Source organism: Echeneis naucrates, chromosome 4 (genome assembly GCF_900963305.1).
Source record: "Echeneis naucrates chromosome 4, fEcheNa1.1, whole genome shotgun sequence".
Taxonomy (NCBI): Eukaryota; Metazoa; Chordata; class Actinopteri; order Carangiformes; family Echeneidae; genus Echeneis; species Echeneis naucrates.
Genome location: NC_042514.1, coordinates 13,386,792 through 13,404,801, shown reverse-complemented (window position 1 = coordinate 13,404,801; position 18,010 = coordinate 13,386,792). Strand labels below are relative to the sequence as shown.

Sequence of the window (18,010 nt, the reverse complement as noted above, 5' to 3'; positions counted from 1 at the left end):
CTGAGACTCTGGGGGACGCTCAGGCTCCGGCCTGAGAGCCACTGACAGCGCCTTTAGGTAAGGGGCGCTGTTGTGGGGGCCTCTGTATCAACTTGGACGATCTGAGGCTCGTCCTGAAAAGCCCCCCAGAAGAACAAGTACAGGGAGGAGTGCGTCGGCGGCCCTGTATTTGGAAGAATCTGGGTGTGTTGCGAACCGGACCAGGCGCCTGGCTGAGCTTTTTAAAGCTCAGTTTAGAACGGTTATTGGATTGTATTGTATTGTATTGCGTTGTATTGTATTGTATTGTATTGCGAATAAATAAAGATGGAGGGGAAAAAAATGAATAAAGATAAAAATAAAGCATGGCGGCATCGTGGTTCGCGCTGTCGCCACACAATAAAAAAATAAAAATAAAATAAAAACAAAAAGCTCAGTTTAGAATGGTTATTGTATTGTATTGTATTGTATTGTATTGCGAACAAATAAAGATGGAGGGGGAAAAAAACAATAAAAAAAATGAATAAAGATAAAAATAAAGCATGGCGGCATCGTGGTTCGCGCTGTCGCCACACAGTAAGAAGGTTTCGGGTTCGGTTCCGGCCTGGAGCCTTTCTGTGGAGTCTGCATGTTTCGTCCGGGTACTCCGCTTTCCTCCCACCATTATGCAGCCTGAGTCTGTGTCCCAGAGTAAACACTTATTCACATACGGCTCAACCTCAGTAACAGTAACTTACCAGAGACTTTGGCCAGGATCCACAAGAACAGCAGCAGACCAGGTGGACGGATCTTAAATAAAAGTGTCTCATGAATCTTTAGTCAAACTGTGAGGAGCAAGGGGATATAAATTATACTGTAAGTGCCAAAGACTGAGAAATCACATCGGTGAAACATCCCTTGCCTCACCTACTTGCTCCGTGTCAATCTGCCGCCTGCCTGGACCTGTATTAATGTTGTAATTAGCTTTTTTTCCTCCATCTTTATTTATGCGGAATACAATACAATCATCATTCTAAACTGAGCTTTAAAAAGCGTGTCCGTCTTTCCCCCTCCATAAACAAATCATCTCAGTGGCTCTTTTACTGGTCTAGTCTGTGGACGCGTCTGTGTCTGGTCGTCTAGTTTGGTCCGTTCCTGGAGGGGTGCCGTCACCGGTCTGGTCTGGTTCGGCCTCGGTCCTGGGGGGGCGCCATATCTGCAGCATATTTCCTGAAGGCGAGAGTAGCCTGCGTTAAGTAAACCTCACTGCCAGATCACTTACACTAGTTAGTCGCTTCGAAATTGACTGCTAGCTAACTGGTTAGCTAACTGGTTAGCATGCTCGACTGACGAACTGATGACATTATTTTTGACGTGTAACGTTACTATAGCTTACCGTTCATTTGGAAACGGCCAGAGCGCCTGCGAATGACATATTTCTGCTCCTCGGAAACACCCACCGGATAGTGTCCGTATTTTTCATAATTCACGAACTCGTTGAACACAAGTTTACCATTTTAAGAACATACTCACATGAAAAACGCTCATCCTGGCCGCCCTTTGGGAAACTGGGTTGGGAATTAGTTTATGCCCTGGGTTAGTTCCAAGTAAGGGCATGATTTATACGAAAGTCAATGATCCATTCACTGAACACTTCAAATATTTTTACACATTATCTGTTATCTCTTGCACGACATGCCCATAAAATAGGCTATAGGTCTACATAATTATCATTGATCGATCAACCAGTTAAACTGTAGCATATACACAAGAAAAATTCAGCAACAAAGCATGGTATTTATTTACTCATAAAAATTATCAACAAGTCAACAGGCGTGGACTCGGAGCTAAAAAGAAGAGGTCACGTGGGGTGCTGGAGCCAATCGCAGCTCACTCTGGGTGACAATTAGGTCAGGTGACGTAAATATGAATTGGGGAAGTAGCGCAAATGTGTGCTGCAACTCGAGCAGCGCTGTGGCGCAGCGGTAATGCTGCCGCCCCGCACCTAGGTGGGCTGGGGTTCGATTCCCGGCTAGGGAGGGAATGTATACTGTAATGATGATGTAATGATGTACTGATGATAATGTTAATGGTGTAAATGTAACGGTGATTGTATGACTTACTGTAATGTTGAATATGTATGTAATGTCTATGTAATGTTGTATGTGTATGTATGTAAAGGTCCATTCCCGGTGTGGGCACCTGAACGTGTCTACGGAGTTAGTTGGTTACGAGTAATGGACTGGGCCAATGCAGATATGGCGCCCCCCCCAGGACCTAGGCCGAACCAGACCAGACGGGTGACGGCACCCCTCCAGGAACGGACCGAGACCAGACCGGAGACCGGACGCGTCCACAGACTAGACCAGTAAAACCCGCTAAGATGAACTATTTTATTTTATGGAACATTTCAATATATTAACTTGTTTTCTTCATAATTACCTAAGCCCCGCCCCCATTGGTTACTGTTGCTATGCTAGCCTGTTGTCCAGTCAGCATCAGTCCAGTGATCAGAAAGGAAAATAAAGAAGAATAAGAAAATAAAGGGTTGAGAAATTTTCTATACAAATGTTTTTTAAAAAGGTTGTGACGGTGAATTTGGGACGAGAAACGTAGAGTAAGGTAAGAAACAGGGTCGTTAGCTTGTAACGTAAGCTAACTGGACAGGTCTAATGCTAACGTCCATTAGCCTAGCTTGTATTAAAGCCCGACACAAAACTTATCTTTGACAGAAACAGCTGAGTTTGGTAGCTCCATCAGAAAGGAAGAGACAGAGAGGAGAGGGCTCCAGCTGCAGTCAGGTAACAGAGAAAGTGACGTGGGGGGCAGAGGAATTTATTTAACATGTTGGCTTTATTTCTGCACAAAGATATTGACCGCAAATGTAGAAGAAGTACTCCACTCAGGCACAACAACACACACAAGGAGGTTTACTTAACGTAGGCTACTCTCGCACAGATATGCTAGCTGGTATCCGTTTACACAAAGATTGACAAAGAATGGCCGAACAAATGCATTCTCAATTTATTTTGTTATATAATAAACACCATACCAGTAACCTACACATTGGCTTTTCCATGTCGCTTTCCGTACACCCAGCTGTGTTTCTATTTGTGTTTCTTCCTGAAGTACGCACGGTAACTTAGCAACTACGCACGACTCAGCAGTAAATCGGCGTAAAGGGGAACAAGAATTTGGGGGGAACCAAATCGGTTGACACACCGGCGTCCACGAGCCGAGCTGAGGTGAAACGAGACTTAGCTTTAGAGCTAGCTACACTAGCATAAGCTGAGCTAGCTAAAGTCATCCTGCATCTACGACAAGAAGTACTATCATAAAAGGAGGCAGAGGAGGAACTAGACATGGAGCACATTAATCAAGGTGAAAATACAGCAAAACCAGCAGAGACCGGCGTGTTAACCGATTTGGTTCCCCCCAAGTTCCTGTTCCTCTTTACGCCGATTTACTGCTGAGTCGTGCGTAGGTGCTAAGTTACCGTGCGCACTTAAGGAAGAAACGCAAATAGAAAGACAGCTGGCTGATACACACCAGGTAATAATACGACCAAGATGTATGATGTAGAATTATCCGAGAAATAATCCAGGTAGGATGAGGATTATACATCGTGGCTATGTTTTTACCTGGAACACGTACAGAGGTGTTCATGTTGGAAAAAAAAACAATTAAAATAATGAACGAATAATGTCAGATTAGATCAAACTCTTGATAAATGTATTAAAAGACCCAACAGATCAAGCACTTGGCGACATTGGCAGGAAAAAACTTCCTCCTTCCGTAGACATAAGGCAGTAACCAATCAGGTACGAGTTCCAATATATTCGACCAATCATAAGCGATTACTCTAAAGTCCCAATGACGTACAACTCCCTCACTTCTCAGCGCGACAGCGAACCACTGTTCCGCCGTGCTTTATTTTATATCTATTTATTTATATCCATTTATATCTTTTTTTTTTGATTTATCTGCAAAGTTAAATCACCCTTGCGGGAGGCAGGTGACTCTTTTCTGATGACATCTGTCCATCTCCCTGACAGCTCCGGGTTTTTAAGATTCGGTAGACATAAGGCAGTAACCAATCAGGTGAGAGGAGAACTGCATCATAGAGACTTAAAAAAAAGTAAGAACCTCAACACTCTCAAAATGTTTGCTGATTACATCCAGACGTTGTAATTGAATGATTACAAACCATGTTTTCTGGTTATACGGTATATAATTCTTAGTTTGATGAAAGGATAAGGTTAAAGTTAAATTAATATATGGGATTGCAATATTGTGACGTCATGTTGTTTTCACATGGTCTGATAATGAAGAAAATTAAAGGAGCATTACAACATTTTTAAAGGAAAAATCCGAAAACAACTACCATCAATATGGCTCTTATATTTACTACAATCATTTTTATTTCTTTATTTGAATTCTTATTTCATCAGTAACAGTACATATTAATGAACTGTTCAGTAAATATGCACAAGATAGCCAGAAGGCCAGTTTCCATTGCTGTCGCTGGCCAGATGTTACAATCGGCTCCCAAACTGCCTGTAACTGCTGCTGCCATCACCTTGTGTGTAATGCTCACTTTGCTGTGAAGACATACCCACAACCAGTAGCTACAGCTAATGACGTGCCCAACTCTAGCGATTACCCACAATACCATGACACATGACGTCACACACGGCATATTTCCCATCTCCCTGACAGCTCCGGGTTTTTAAGATTCGGTAGACATAAGGCAGTAACCAATCAGGTACGAGTTCCAGTGTTTTCGATCAAAGCCCCAATGAGGTCTACCTGCCTCCCTGGAGGAGTATAAATAGCAGCTGTGAGCTCTCCCCTCTTCACATCTGCCCTCAGGGTTGGAGGTGAACGTCCTGAGACTCTGGGGGACGCTCAGGCTCCGGCCTGAGAGCCACTGACAGCGCCTTTAGGTAAGGGGCGCTGTTGTGGGGGCCTCTGTATCAACTTGGACGATCTGAGGCTCGTCCTGAAAAGCCCCCCAGAAGAACAAGTACAGGGAGGAGTGCGTCGGCGGCCCTGTATTTGGAAGAATCTGGGTGTGTTGCGAACCGGACCAGGCGCCTGGCTGAGCTTTTTAAAGCTCAGTTTAGAACGGTTATTGGATTGTATTGTATTGTATTGCGTTGTATTGTATTGTATTGCGAATAAATAAAGATGGAGGGAAAAAAAAGAATAAAGATAAAAAATAAAATTAAATAAAATAAAAACAAAAAGCTCAGTTTAGAATGGTTATTGCATTGTATTGTATTGTATTGCATTGCATTGCGAATAAATAAAGATGGAGGGGAAAAAAACAATAAAAAAAAAAAAAGAATAAAGATAAAAATAAAGCATGGCGGCATCGTGGTTCGCGCTGTCGCCACACAGTAAGAAGGTTTCGGGTTCGGTTCCGGCCTGGAGCCTTTCTGTGGAGTCTGCATGTTTCGTCCGGGTACTCCGCTTTCCTCCCACCATTATGCAGCCTGAGTCTGTGTCCCAGAGTAATAATAATACTCATATTTAAAGCACTGCTCTTTTCAAAGACTTAATGTGAACCACAAAATAAAATATGTACAGAGTATATGTGACATCAAAACAAATGCCACAAACCTGCAGATTTATAGAATCCAAATCTTTCCATCATTATATTTTCATTTGTTGGTTCCCAAAAAGCTGAAATACTTTCAAAAATGAAGGTCTGATATAAATAAATAAATAAATAAATAAATACTGAATTCAAACGTCAAAGTGACTTCTCCTCAGTTTTCCGGAACGAATCTCCACATGATTCGTTTCATTACGGCGTTTATTCTGTGAACTCCAGCGTTTGACCTCCTGCAGGAAAGTACTTCCTGTCCAGACTTGTTCGTGCTGTTTTCATGACGGCCAACATGTTTCTCACGAGGCTCTGGTCTCCTCCGAGTCTGTCATCGAGGTGAGACTCACTGAATAAAGCGTGTAAATGTCATTTCGATGAGTCAAGAAGCAGAGCAGGCTGTAAATGAGGGAATTTGTTCGGTAACGTTTAAGTGCTAACGCTGTCTCAAGCTAAGTGCTCTGTAGTTACATGAAGATACGTGAGATGAATGTTCATGTTTTTCAACTGTGCATTTTCCTGTGGAAGGCTGTGCAGCCGTGTGCCAGCAGCCTCCCTGTTTCACAGCCAAGTGGCACAGCTCAACTCCAACAGGACGTCCGTCGTGCGCTGTGAGCGGCAGAAATATCAGAGACTGTATCCGGTGATGCTGGTCCGACCGGATGGTTCCACAATCAGCATCAGATACACAGAGCCCAAACGCATCCTCATGGTTAGTACATTATTAGCTGCAGTGTTTACGATGTTTGTTTAAAAAACAAAAAAAAAAACGATATTTGTTTTAAAATGTCAGGATCAGCATCAGGACATGTCTCTGTGTGCTTTCTGCATACCACAAGGTAGAGGTGCAGCATCTATCAGTGAAGTAGAACAATAAGAATGAATATTTGACTGTGAGGAGCAAGGAGATATAAATCATACTGTAAGTGCCAAAGACTGAGAAATCACATCAGTGAAAAATCCCTTGGAATCGAAATATGCCTTTAGAGGAAGAGTGGCATCCTGTCAGCCCCTTTTTCATTGTCACAATTTCAAACTTACCCTGGTGTTATGACTTCATTATTTAATACATTATTTAATACATTGATCATTTATGTTTTGGAAGTTTATTTGTGTCTCTGTTTTTGTTTGGAAAGATGCCGATCGATCTGTCCAGTCTGTCCGAAGAGGAGCGTCGAGCTCGGCTGAAAAAGAGAGATACCAAGAAGGTTAAGAAACAGACAGCCATCCACTATGAAGATGACTTTACAGTTGACAAATACAGCAAATTCTGGCAAAAGAAATAAGTGGACGTAAAACAGGACCAAGCCAACATCCAGAAAAACCACACCCTTGTGCAAAGCTTCATTTTGTCCATACACAGTCTATTTAAAGTGAGTCCTTCTCATTCCAAAAATAGAGATTCCCCTCCAAAAGCAGGACATGGGCTGAAAAAAGAAATTCTAGTCAAGTGTAAATAACATTGAAGCTGGAAACAGTGTCAATATTAAGTTAATAAATAGTTTTAAAGCTGTGTATCTGTGAGATAAATTTCCAGCAAATGCCGAAACTTGTTCAATAATCTTCCATTTCTGCTGTTGAAAAATAGTGGACTGCACATGCCCTGATTGACAGCCTATGAGATATCCTATGAGTCACTAATAAGCCCTCCTCTCAAAAGGATAATTTGTTAAAAAGCAACACCTGGTAGAATTATCTTATTGGGGATATAAGAATTTAGCTCTTTTCCAAATCTCAGAGTGTAACAACAAACTTTAAGTATTCGGAGGTATATTGATAGCAGAAGATGGCGTTTATTATGTAAACTTGGAAAAAAGAGACACCCATTTCATCGTTCATCAATTTGGGAACAACATTGAGATCATTGATTGGATTTTATTCTTGTAGAGAGTAATTGAATCAACCACCTACTGGATGAATTCATAAACCAGCTGAGAGCTCACAGCTGCTATTTATACTCCTCCAGGGAGGCAGGTAGACCTCATTGGGGCTTTGATCGAAAACACTGGAACTCGTACCTGATTGGTTACTGCCTTATGTCTACCGAATCTTAAAAACCCGGAGCTGTCAGGGAGATGGGAAATATGCCGTGTGTGACGTCATGTGTCATGGTATTGTGGGTAATCGCTAGAGTTGGGCACGTCATTAGCTGTAGCTACGGGTTACTTTTCCCAAAGAGTACGTTGTACTCACAATGAATTTTGTGCGAACTGTTTCAAGAGCGATTTTATTTTGTGCATTATTTTCAGTGTAAAATTGCACAAATGTAGTGGCAATCAAGACTCCGGACTCACTGGTTGTTTATAAGTGGGTGTTATGGAGTTCTGCCTCCCTGTTTGTGTGAGCGTGTTTCATAAACCAGCTGAGAGCAGTATTTCATTTTTCTACTTTATGAACGAGTGAATGTCTGCAGGGTTTTCTCCAGGTACTCCGGTTTCCTCCCACCGTCCAAAGACATGCATGTTTAGGTTAACTGGAGACTCTAAATTGACCGTAGGTGTGAGTGGATGTTTGTCTCTCTTCGGCGACCTGTCCAGGGTGTACCCCGGCCCACGCCCGATGTGAGCTGGGATTGGCTCCGGCAGACCCGCGACCCGGATAAGCATAAAGCGGATGAAGATGAGTGAGTGAATATCTGCAGACCAGAATAAATGGTCAGTGATTGTGGCAGGAGGTTGAGCCATATGTGAATGCGTGTTTACTCTGGGACACAGACTCAGGCTGCATAATAATTCATTCAAAATATATATTTTTACATTTATTTTTTCCCTCCATCCATCCGTCGTCTACCGCTTTTCCGTTTCCGGTTCACGGAGGGTGCTGGAGCCAATCCCAGCTCACTCTGGATGAGGGGCGGGGTCACCCTGGACAGGTGACCAGTCCATCACAGGGCCAACAAACACACACACACACACACACACACACACACGGACGGACAGACAGACAGAGACCAACAACCACTCATACTCAGACAGTTTAAAGTCACCAGTTAATCCAAACATGATGTCTTTGGACGGTGGGAGGAAAGCGGAGTACCCGGACGAAACATGCAGACTCCACAGAAAGGCTCCAGGCCGGAACCGAACCTGAAACCTTCTTATTGTGAAGGCATCGTGCGAACCACGATGCCGCCATGCTTTATTTTTTTTTTTACCTTTTTTCTTTTTTTTTTTTTATATTTTTTTCCCTCCATCTTTATTTATTCGCAATACAATACAATACAATACAATGCAATAACCATTCTAAACTGAGCTTTTTGTTTTAATTTTTTTATTGTGTGGCGACAGCGCGAACCACGATGCCGCCATGCTTTATTTTTATCTTTATTCATTTTTTTTTTCCTCCATCTTTATTTATTCGCAATACAATACAATACAACGCAATACAATACAATACAATCCAATAACCGTTCTAAACTGAGCTTTAAAAAGCTCAGCCAGGCGCCTGGTCCGGTTCGCAACACACCCAGATTCTTCCAAATACAGGGCCGCCGACGCACTCCTCCCTGTACTTGTTCTTCTGGGGGGCTTTTCAGGACGAGCCTCAGATCGTCCAAGTTGATACAGAGGCCCCCACAACAGCGCCCCTTACCTAAAGGCGCTGTCAGTGGCTCTCAGGCCGGAGCCTGAGCGTCCCCCAGAGTCTCAGGACGTTCACCTCCAACCCTGAGGGCAGATGTGAAGAGGGGAGAGCTCACAGCTGCTATTTATACTCCTCCAGGGAGGCAGGTAGACCTCATTGGGGCTTTGATCGAAAACACTGGAACTCGTACCTGATTGGTTACTGCCTTATGTCTACCGAATCTTAAAAACCCGGAGCTGTCAGGGAGATGGGAAATATGCCGTGTGTGACGTCATGTGTCATGGTATTGTGGGTAATCGCTAGAGTTGGGCACGTCATTAGCTGTAGCTACGGGTTACTTTTCCCAAAGAGTACATTGTACTCACAATGAATTTCGTGCGAACTGTTTCAAGAGCGATTTTATTTTGTGCATTATTTTCAGTGTAAAATTGCACAAATGTAGTGGCAATCAAGACTCCGGACTCACTGGTTGTTTATAAGTGGGTGTTATGGAGTTCTGCCTCCCTGTTTGTGTGAGCGTGTGTGAGTTTGTGGAGTCCTGGCTGCTTCAAAGTTTTTATTGTTTTGAAATTGAAGCGTGCAAATGTGTGTATGTCTTCACAGCAAAGTGAGCATTACACACAAGGTGATGGCAGCAGCAGTTACAGGCAGTTTGGGAGCCTATTGTAACATCTGGCCAGCGACAGCAAATGGAAACTGGCCTTCTGGCTATCTTGTGCATATTTACTGAACAGTTCATTAATATGTACTGTTACTGATGAAATAAGAATTCAAATAAAGAAATAAAAATGATTGTAGTAAATACCTGGTAAATATAAGAACCATATTGATGGTAGTTGTTTTCGGATTTTTCCTTTAAAAATGTTGTAATGCTCCTTTAATTTTCTGGTGACGACTTCATTATCAGACCATGTGAAAACAAAATAACGTCACAATATTGCAATCCCATATGTTGATTTAACTTTAACCTTATCCTTTCATCAAACTAAGAATTATATACCGTATAACCAGAAAAAATGGTTTGTAATTATTCAGTTACAACGTCTGGATGTAATCAGCAAACATTTTGAGAGTGTTGAGGTTCTTACTTTTTTATAAGTCTCTATGATGCAGTTCTCCTCTCACATGGGAGGACTTCTGCGTTGGAGGAACATCTTCCAGCACTGTGGCTGCTATACCTCACATTCACAACTGGGACCTACCTATTAGTATCCGATGTTGTCCCCTTGGCTTCTTATCAGTTCCACTTGGTCCAGAGCACTTTGTCAATCATTGCTGACTGAGAGGTTGGGTTTTACCCAAACATATTCAGCTCCTCATCTGAGTCCAAACGTCTGTACAGCAGTGTGCTGTTCCCAGAACAGAATATATGAGACAAGATGCAGGTGTCACAAATACTCAAAATATAAAAGGGATGAATGCTTTTCTGTGTCTTGGGTATGACTCATATTTGGTAAGGTAAAGGTCATGACAGAGCTGTGCTGCCAGTGACTGATTGAAGAACACGTAAAGGACAACAAGCCCCCAGGTGAGAGACAGGCCCGCAAAAATTAAAGCAAGTGAGATGTAAATCAGCAGCTCAGCAAAATAATGTGGGCATGAAACCAGCTCGAACAAGCCTCCCTCTGGCACTCTGTGAGCCAGCGTCTCCACCGCTCCTGCAAGACAGCAAACAGGAAATGCATCACACATCAGCAGTTCATCATTATGTATCAATGTTAAAGCAGCATTAATCACCAACCTCAACTCATTTCTCATTTTTAAAGTCATATATGTTAGACTTCTCCTGTGTATCACATGAAGCATCGTTATCCATCACATATATTTGCGGTTTTCAGTGTCCCACACATCTCATTGTAATTTTACATCTCCCACAGGTCTGTCTGATAGCTGTCAGCTTTTTTTAAGGCTCAGTCTCTGAAGAAAGATTTTATGCATGCCTCTTTGGATGGAGTAATCTGACCAGGTCTTTGAGAGAAAAAAAAAAGCGTGTGTAAAAATGAAATAGTGGCTATTGGTTTAATATGATTGTTTGACCCACAACACCATTCTCCTCATTCTTGTAACTGGGCCAAGAAGGCAACTGTTTTCAGCTGTAACTAATCACTGTATGATGCCATTCCAGGACCAAACAGCCACACAAACGCATCCTCTAGCCATGAATAGCTCAGAGAAACAGCTTGAGACACAGAACAGCTTTCTAAGCAATTAATTAAAACCAAAACAACTTGTGATTTTAAGTAAGAGGTCAAGGCTTCGCAGTTTGTCACATAGAGTAGTTAAAAGATCAGCAGGCTCTTCAACCATCACCATCTTGGCAGCGCCTGACCCCACCCTAACTTCCAGCGATTTATAAACTGGACAAACAGGTGGGCCATGGGTGGAGCAGAGACTTTGGTTCATCATCTGAAGCAAACATGCTCACCAGTCACTCTAATCAGCAATGCACACAACTGTGCAACACGTTAAGCCTTAATGAAAATATAAATGGGAACGTTACATAAAAAAATCATCCCCCCTACAGTTTCCATGGAGGTGAATTAGCTACAGACACCATTTTTTTGTCCCAGTCTATAAGCATGTTTATTTCTGCTGTAAAGTTGACATTTTAACATGAGCGTCTATGAGGGATTTTTTGGTTTTATTAGTCAGAGCACTTTGAAGAGTCACAGAGTGACGAATCACATGCAGCAAATGACACCAGCTGGAAATGAAAACAGTGTCACCTTGTGGCCTCCTGCTCATGAGGCACACACGATCCACTACACCACTGCCACCTCCAGACTGGCTCACTTTTGGAGCTGGACTCAAGTGATCCTCGGAAGAACGGCAGTTTCCTGCACCGCTTTGTTGTGTGAAGCAGCAGAACAGAAATACTTTGATGTTACTTCTCCCAAACACTCGTGTTGAAATATTAACAAAAACTGAAGGTAATCTTTTAAACAGCCTTACAAGCTGCCAGTATGTTTTTTCCATCTGTCTCAAAATTATTTTACATTATAGGTGTCAACAGTGTACCTTTACTACTTAATGTCCACACTTAATTTAAAACAGTCACTGGCTCTGACCTGAAGGACATTAACATATTTGATCCATGGGAAATAGGCATTTGTTTTTGCAGTGATTACTATAAAGGAAAGATTAGAAGTTATGGTTTTCCATATATTTCATTTGAAATGCTTACGTTTTTAAATGTCTATTCACATTCTCACCAGTAGATGTCGTATTTTGAACATGAACCACCAAGAAATGAATCACCAATACTAAATCACACCACCAAGTGAATACTATCATTGTATTGTCGAAGTCTGGTGGGTGTATAATTTGTGAGAACAAGGTCCCTCTAGATAGCTTATAAAGTGGTTATATAAATAAATATTCTGTTAAGATCTCTTTCCCTTAAAGAGCCCCCAAAAAACAAACTGTTGACACAGCTTCATTATTTCTGTTACTTTTAATGTTTTTGTGCATTTGGTTGTGTTGTATTTGTAAACGGTTGAAGGTGCTTCCTGAATATGCTTGTTTTCACTCCATTTTCATTTGTTTTCTCAAATTACAGTTTGTTAAACTCTCAGGAATAACATAGGAAGTTTTGCAGGTGGCATAAGTACTTGTAGAATCTAATAATTATTTGGGAAATGGTCATCATTCATGATCAGAATCACAATCATCCTTAATGGCCAAGTTTGGGCAAACACACAAGGAATTTGTCTCCAGTTCACTTCGCTCTCAGCACATAAGCGTTTTTAAATAGGACATATATAAACAAGAAGATGGTGTGACAATCACTTTTATGAAGGGACACTGCATATGCTTACCAGACTTTCCAGTGCGAAGCCTGGCCAGCAGGACCGTGGACTGATGCTGCAGCAGTGAGGCTGCAGTGAAAAGTAAGACTCCAGCCACATGAAACCAGTCCAACTGAGAGAGAAGGGTGCCAGCCCCTAAAAGGAACAGCACAAATATCAAAACATCATACAGCAGTGGAAGGATAGAGTGCAGAAAATACATTTTTGTCGAACCTTTTTCTACACGATCCACACAGAGCACAGTCAAGCCCAGTGCGACGTAATACCCCACACCGAAGACATACTGGACCAAATGGATGGTTCCCTCAGAGAAGACACTGACAAACAGGCACTCCATCAGCCTCCTGAGGGAGTGGACCCAGAGCAGCAGCTGCACCAGGAGAGTCGACAACTGTGGGACTAAAACAAAGGACTAAAATCTGACACCACCAGCATGAAAAATAAAAAAAAAAGAAAAACAACAGCTTTCTCTGACAGCAGAAAGATGTGAGCTCACCCTGACTATCAGGGCTCGGTACCCCAGCCAGCACGTCTATGATCCCCATCAGCCATGATGGGAGGGACTGATGCCCACATGTGAAGTTCAGGTACCAGACCAGCAGGAGGCCATTCCAGCACACAGAGAGGCAGTAAAAGTGCCAGAACCACCTGAAGGGCAGACAGGATCACCAGAGGAGGACCGACATTACTGATGGCATGTTCATGAAATAAACGTGACACATGTAGAAATAAAATGAAAAGGGTCTAAGTGCACCTGCTGTGCTGTGCTGTTAATGAAATGGGTACCTTTTAGGGACGTCAAACACACGCAGCCATTCGTGCCGTTTCAGGGTTTGTTTGGTCTTTCCGTATCGAATAAGATCCTGAAACAGCATATAAAGGCCACGGCCTTCATACTGGCCCCAAACTCTGTGAGCACAAAATGCCCCGAGAAAACTCAAAGCCAGAAAAAGCCACGAAGCATCAATTAAGCTCAACTTGACCGGGTTCAAATTCATCTTTGGTTTCTGTCGGTCGAGCGCATTGTTTTGTGCAACACCGAAAAGAGCCCGATGGAGAACAGGTCGCGTCAGTTCCGCATTAATGCCGTGCTAATGCCGAGGCGGTGTATCGCCTAAAGAACCGCAACAAATAAAAATAAATAAAAACAAATATGAAGGGCAAGAAGCAAGGAAAAACTTTAAAAATAAGTGTAAGTGAGCAAAACGTGTTATATCCTTACTGAGTTCAAGTTAATCAAAATTTATTACCTAATGCTGAGTATTTTCATACATTTGCTTATACAGTACCATTGTTGTTTACCTCCTTAATTTTAGAAATGTCTTGTGTTTTAAGATTTCATTATATGTCTAGCATGTAAAACTTTTATCTGAATAGTAACTACTGAAGCATTTCAGTAGTCTGTGTATTTCATATGCTTAAATTGCTTTTGAATATTTGCCATCTAGTCATTCAACTAATTGTATTAATATAAGTTATCCAGCACATTTGAACATTTGATTTGGACTGAAAAATAAGAAAATGAAACCGCTAAATGGACTGTGCTACTTTAAGTTTTACTGACCACTCAGGTGCTTTACTATGGAAGCCACATTCACCCATTCATTCATACTCGTACTCATGGATGGAACAACAATCAGGTTCAATATCTTACCTCAGGCACTATGACATGCAGATCGGAGCAGCCAGTGATCAAAGCACTCACTTTCTGATTAGTAGACAACCTACTTTACCTTCTGAGTCGCCCTAATAACTTATGAATGTGAAGAAAAAAGAAAGGCATTTCCTCCTGAGATGTTTCGGAGTAGAAGTAGAAAGAAAGATGTGTCTGTGTGTGTTTGGGTGTGTTGGTGTTGAGATTTCTGTGACTTTCATGAACTATTTCCTAAATCAAAATCTGCATCACTTTGTCACACTTTGAACTTTAGGCCAGTGTTAACAGACATGAAGTACTTCACTGCTGCTCACATTCTGCTGTGCTCTCTACTCAGACTTTGACAGGTTGTGTGACTGTTCCTCCTCTGTTCCAATGCAGAGATGTGTCAAAGGAAGAGAAGTGTTTTATGTGAAAGACTTGCTTGGGCCTTTGAGGTATTTGATTCCAGGATGCCTCTTAGAGGAACACAGTATCCTGTCTGAGGAAGTGTGGTCTATGTCCTGCTTCCCTTTCTTCCCTGTCCTTAGTGTCCTTCTTTTTTATTTTTCTGTGCCAAGAACTAGATGCCCCCCCCCCCCCCCCCCCCCCCCCTCAATATTGCAGAAACCTCTGGAGGTGGTGCTTCGTGGGTACTGGAGCATACACTGTAGATTTACATTATAACAATATCAGTAATACGAATCAGTTTGTCCAGATTTTGACACAGCACAAAAGAATGGCACACAAAGAAACACATAATTGACTGTGTGCTCCTTTTGTTTCCAAAGTATCCACAGGATGCTGTGTAAACTGGCACAACCTGCATACGTTTGTACCAACACTAACAAAACTACTGCTACAGAAAGGAAGGAGTTGCATTCTATTGGTGCTATTGATGTCATCTACTGGCTCTTTTAGAGGAACCAGTAGATGACTACCAACAGATGACTGACTCTTTGATGGGTGCAGTGACTTTTCAGCCATAAATATTTGCATTTAATCCGGCAGCGAAGCAAATTTCAATTTCAAATTTTGTCTGGTTCCCAAATTTCAAACGGCTCCTTTAGCTGTGCCTAAACTACCCTTCCCTTGTATGTCTATTTTTGTGTTGCATTTAATGTTTCTCTTTTTAGTGTAAAGTGCTGAAACGTAACTGAATATTCTTTGACCGGCTTCCTCAAAGCTCAGTATACTTGTATTTTTGTTAACCATTTGGAAAAGTAGATACAAATAATGGAAACCAAAAATCGGTCCAATTTAGCTAGATGCTTGTGCAGAGACTGGAATAACCAAAAGAAAAAATAACAGTTCAACAGAACATGTGATGTATCATTTCAAAATGGTTTATCTACAGTGCATGAAATGGCTTTGCCCCACATTTATTTGGTTGTAAAGCTGTATTGATTCCTAACACTAACTGTTTTGCCATTTTACCATGCCTTAATGTTATGCTGCTTTAGACTCCCATTTTGTTGTGTTGTGTTGGATTGTTCGTTTTTCCACTGATACCATCTGTGCTGACCCCCCTTTTCAGTTTCACTTGAAACAATACTGAGTGAACACAGAGTGTGTCTCTTTTGCTTCAAGTCCATTCTTTCCGAAGTGCATTGTGGGCTGTTGACCTTTGAAATCCCTCCAGTGTGATTTGACATCACAAACAAAAACGGTGTCAAAACAATTCCCAACCTTTTCCTTGCAAAGACTTTTGAACAGAAATAGTTTTACGATGTGACTTTAAGCTTTAAGCTTAAAAAGTTTGCTTTTAAAGAGGGGGACTTGGCATGGCTCTCTGTAGAAATAAAAGCTAAACCCAGTTACTTTTATTTGCACTTTGTTGTATCAGAAGTTAAATCACTTATATTATATAATGTTGCACAATTCATATTAACTAATAAATTGTACTTGCTTTATGTCCCTCTTCATGGTCACTATCCAAATATAAAGATCCCCAATCCACACAAGCTGACAGATTTCCTTCCTTTCTTCTGCTTTTCCCCAAATATTAAAATCATCTTTTATGTTTTTCTTTGTCTTTGAATGGACCAGAGTTCAAAGCAATTACCTCATATTGAGTTTCAAAAACAAAGGCAGATGAAAAAAAATTGATAATTTTTCAACTTTCCAGAGATGCATTTTGTGAGCAGTGCCCTTCAGGAAGTTTTGGTTAGGATGAGGGCAGATGGTTTAGTAGCAGAGGGTCCCTGTAGGAGTCAGGCCAGGAAACATGTGGATGGAACTCATAACACACAGCCCATCATCGCCCTGTCAGCTTTGAAACCTCCTGCTCCTCATCATCAGGTGAAACGCCACATTCACAATATGAGGCAAAACTAAATGTGATTTCTTTCCCTGTTGTACCTCCTTGACTTGTTTTTCACCGTAGCAACTGGACCCAAACTCATTTCCAGGACATGGATTTTGGTTTTAAGATGAATTGATTAGTAGTCAAAATCCAGTGTCTTCCACATGGTACATGCCAAAGTAACCTTGTCAATTAGCCATTGAAAAAATCCATTGGATTTTTATTTTCAACCATATATGTCTTTTAATATCTTTCAAATATTACTTCGACATCACGTTACAGGTGGGATGATGCTGCAGGATGGGACCATTTTCTTGAAAAGGAAATTTCAGATTGGACGTGGTCAGGAATTTACAAATGAGGTGGTGAAAACATGTTTCCCCACGTCCCCAACTATTTTTCACTTATCTCAGATTGTGTTGTGTTTATCACATAGTTCTATGAGGTGTGAGGGTGGATCAAACCTGTTTGTCCAGCACATCCCACAATTTCTGGATTGGATTGAGTTTTGGGGAATTAGGAAGCCAAGTCAGCAGTTTGAACTTGCGTTACTCAAATTATTCCTGAGGCATGTTTGCCGTTTGGCAGGCATCACTATCCTGCTAAAAGAGACCTCAGCCATCAGGGAGTACCTTTTCCACAAAGGGGTGTGCTTCGTCTGCACCGACGTTTAGGTGGTACGTGCCACTCTGTGGCTGGCTCTTCTTACTTTGGCCCTTTTTTGGCACAAAGAAGGTTTTTGGTCAGAGCTGACCATAGCAGACCAGGAACATTCAACAAGGCCTGCAGTTTTGGAGATGCTCTGAATCCAACCATTATAATTTGGTATTGTAACACATAAACTTCAACAAAATATTCACTCTCTACCAAATATAACCCCACCATTGATAGGCGCCATTGTAACAAGACAATCAGTGTTACTCGGTTCAGTGGTCACAATGCTGTGACTGATTGGTGTATCATACTATCGTAAGTTGGCAGACTTTGGAATAACTTATTTTCAAATGTCACAGGAAAATGTTTGACTTATACTGTATACTGTATGACTTAATGTGAAATTGAATATCTTTCAAATACAATTTTTATCTGTGTATATATTATACATATGTAAG

General features: G+C 41.6%; 2 protein-coding genes across 3 annotated transcripts; one reads left to right on the top strand and one right to left on the bottom strand.

Moving 5' to 3' along the window:
• The first annotated feature begins 5,786 nt into the window (after positions 1–5,786).
• mrpl55 (mitochondrial ribosomal protein L55) lies at positions 5,787–7,114 on the top strand. The gene is made up of 3 exons (XM_029500645.1): positions 5,787–5,908; positions 6,098–6,281; positions 6,706–7,114. The coding sequence occupies exons 1-3, from the start codon at positions 5,853–5,855 to the stop codon at positions 6,853–6,855; spliced, it is 390 nt and encodes a 129-aa protein (XP_029356505.1). The 5' UTR covers positions 5,787–5,852; the 3' UTR covers positions 6,856–7,114.
• Positions 7,115–8,915: 1,801 nt separating this feature from the next.
• On the bottom strand, positions 8,916–13,977 carry srd5a3 (steroid 5 alpha-reductase 3). Of its 2 annotated transcripts, XM_029500515.1 has the most exons (5): positions 13,747–13,977; positions 13,457–13,608; positions 13,174–13,359; positions 12,970–13,095; positions 8,916–10,809 (listed from the first exon to the last, which is right to left on the bottom strand). In XM_029500515.1, exons 1-5 carry the CDS (start codon positions 13,956–13,958, stop codon positions 10,550–10,552), a joined length of 936 nt encoding a protein of 311 aa, XP_029356375.1. In that variant the 5' UTR covers positions 13,959–13,977; the 3' UTR covers positions 8,916–10,549. The 2 variants fall into 2 exon arrangements, with proteins under 2 accessions (XP_029356375.1, XP_029356374.1); XM_029500514.1 differs by having other exon boundaries at positions 12,970–13,359.
• Positions 13,978–18,010: the final 4,033 nt, after the last annotated feature.

Bases quoted from the DNA above. Each gene is read 5' to 3' on its own strand.
- mrpl55 (XM_029500645.1), top strand. From the start codon at position 5,853: ATGACGGCCAACATGTTTCTCACGAGGCTCTGGTCTCCTCCGAGTCTG. The intron at 5,909-6,097 runs GTGAGACTCACT...TTCCTGTGGAAG, and splicing joins CCTCCGAGTCTGTCATCGAG to GCTGTGCAGCCGTGTGCCAG. The intron at 6,282-6,705 runs GTTAGTACATTA...TTGTTTGGAAAG, and splicing joins AGCCCAAACGCATCCTCATG to ATGCCGATCGATCTGTCCAG.
- srd5a3 (XM_029500514.1), bottom strand. From the start codon at position 13,958: ATGAATTTGAACCCGGTCAAGTTGAGCTTAATTGATGCTTCGTGGCTT. The intron at 13,360-13,456 runs GTGAGCTCACAT...CCTTTGTTTTAG, and splicing joins ACCGAGCCCTGATAGTCAGG to TCCCACAGTTGTCGACTCTC. The intron at 10,810-12,969 runs GTAAGCATATGC...GCTGTCTTGCAG, and splicing joins GCTTCGCACTGGAAAGTCTG to GAGCGGTGGAGACGCTGGCT.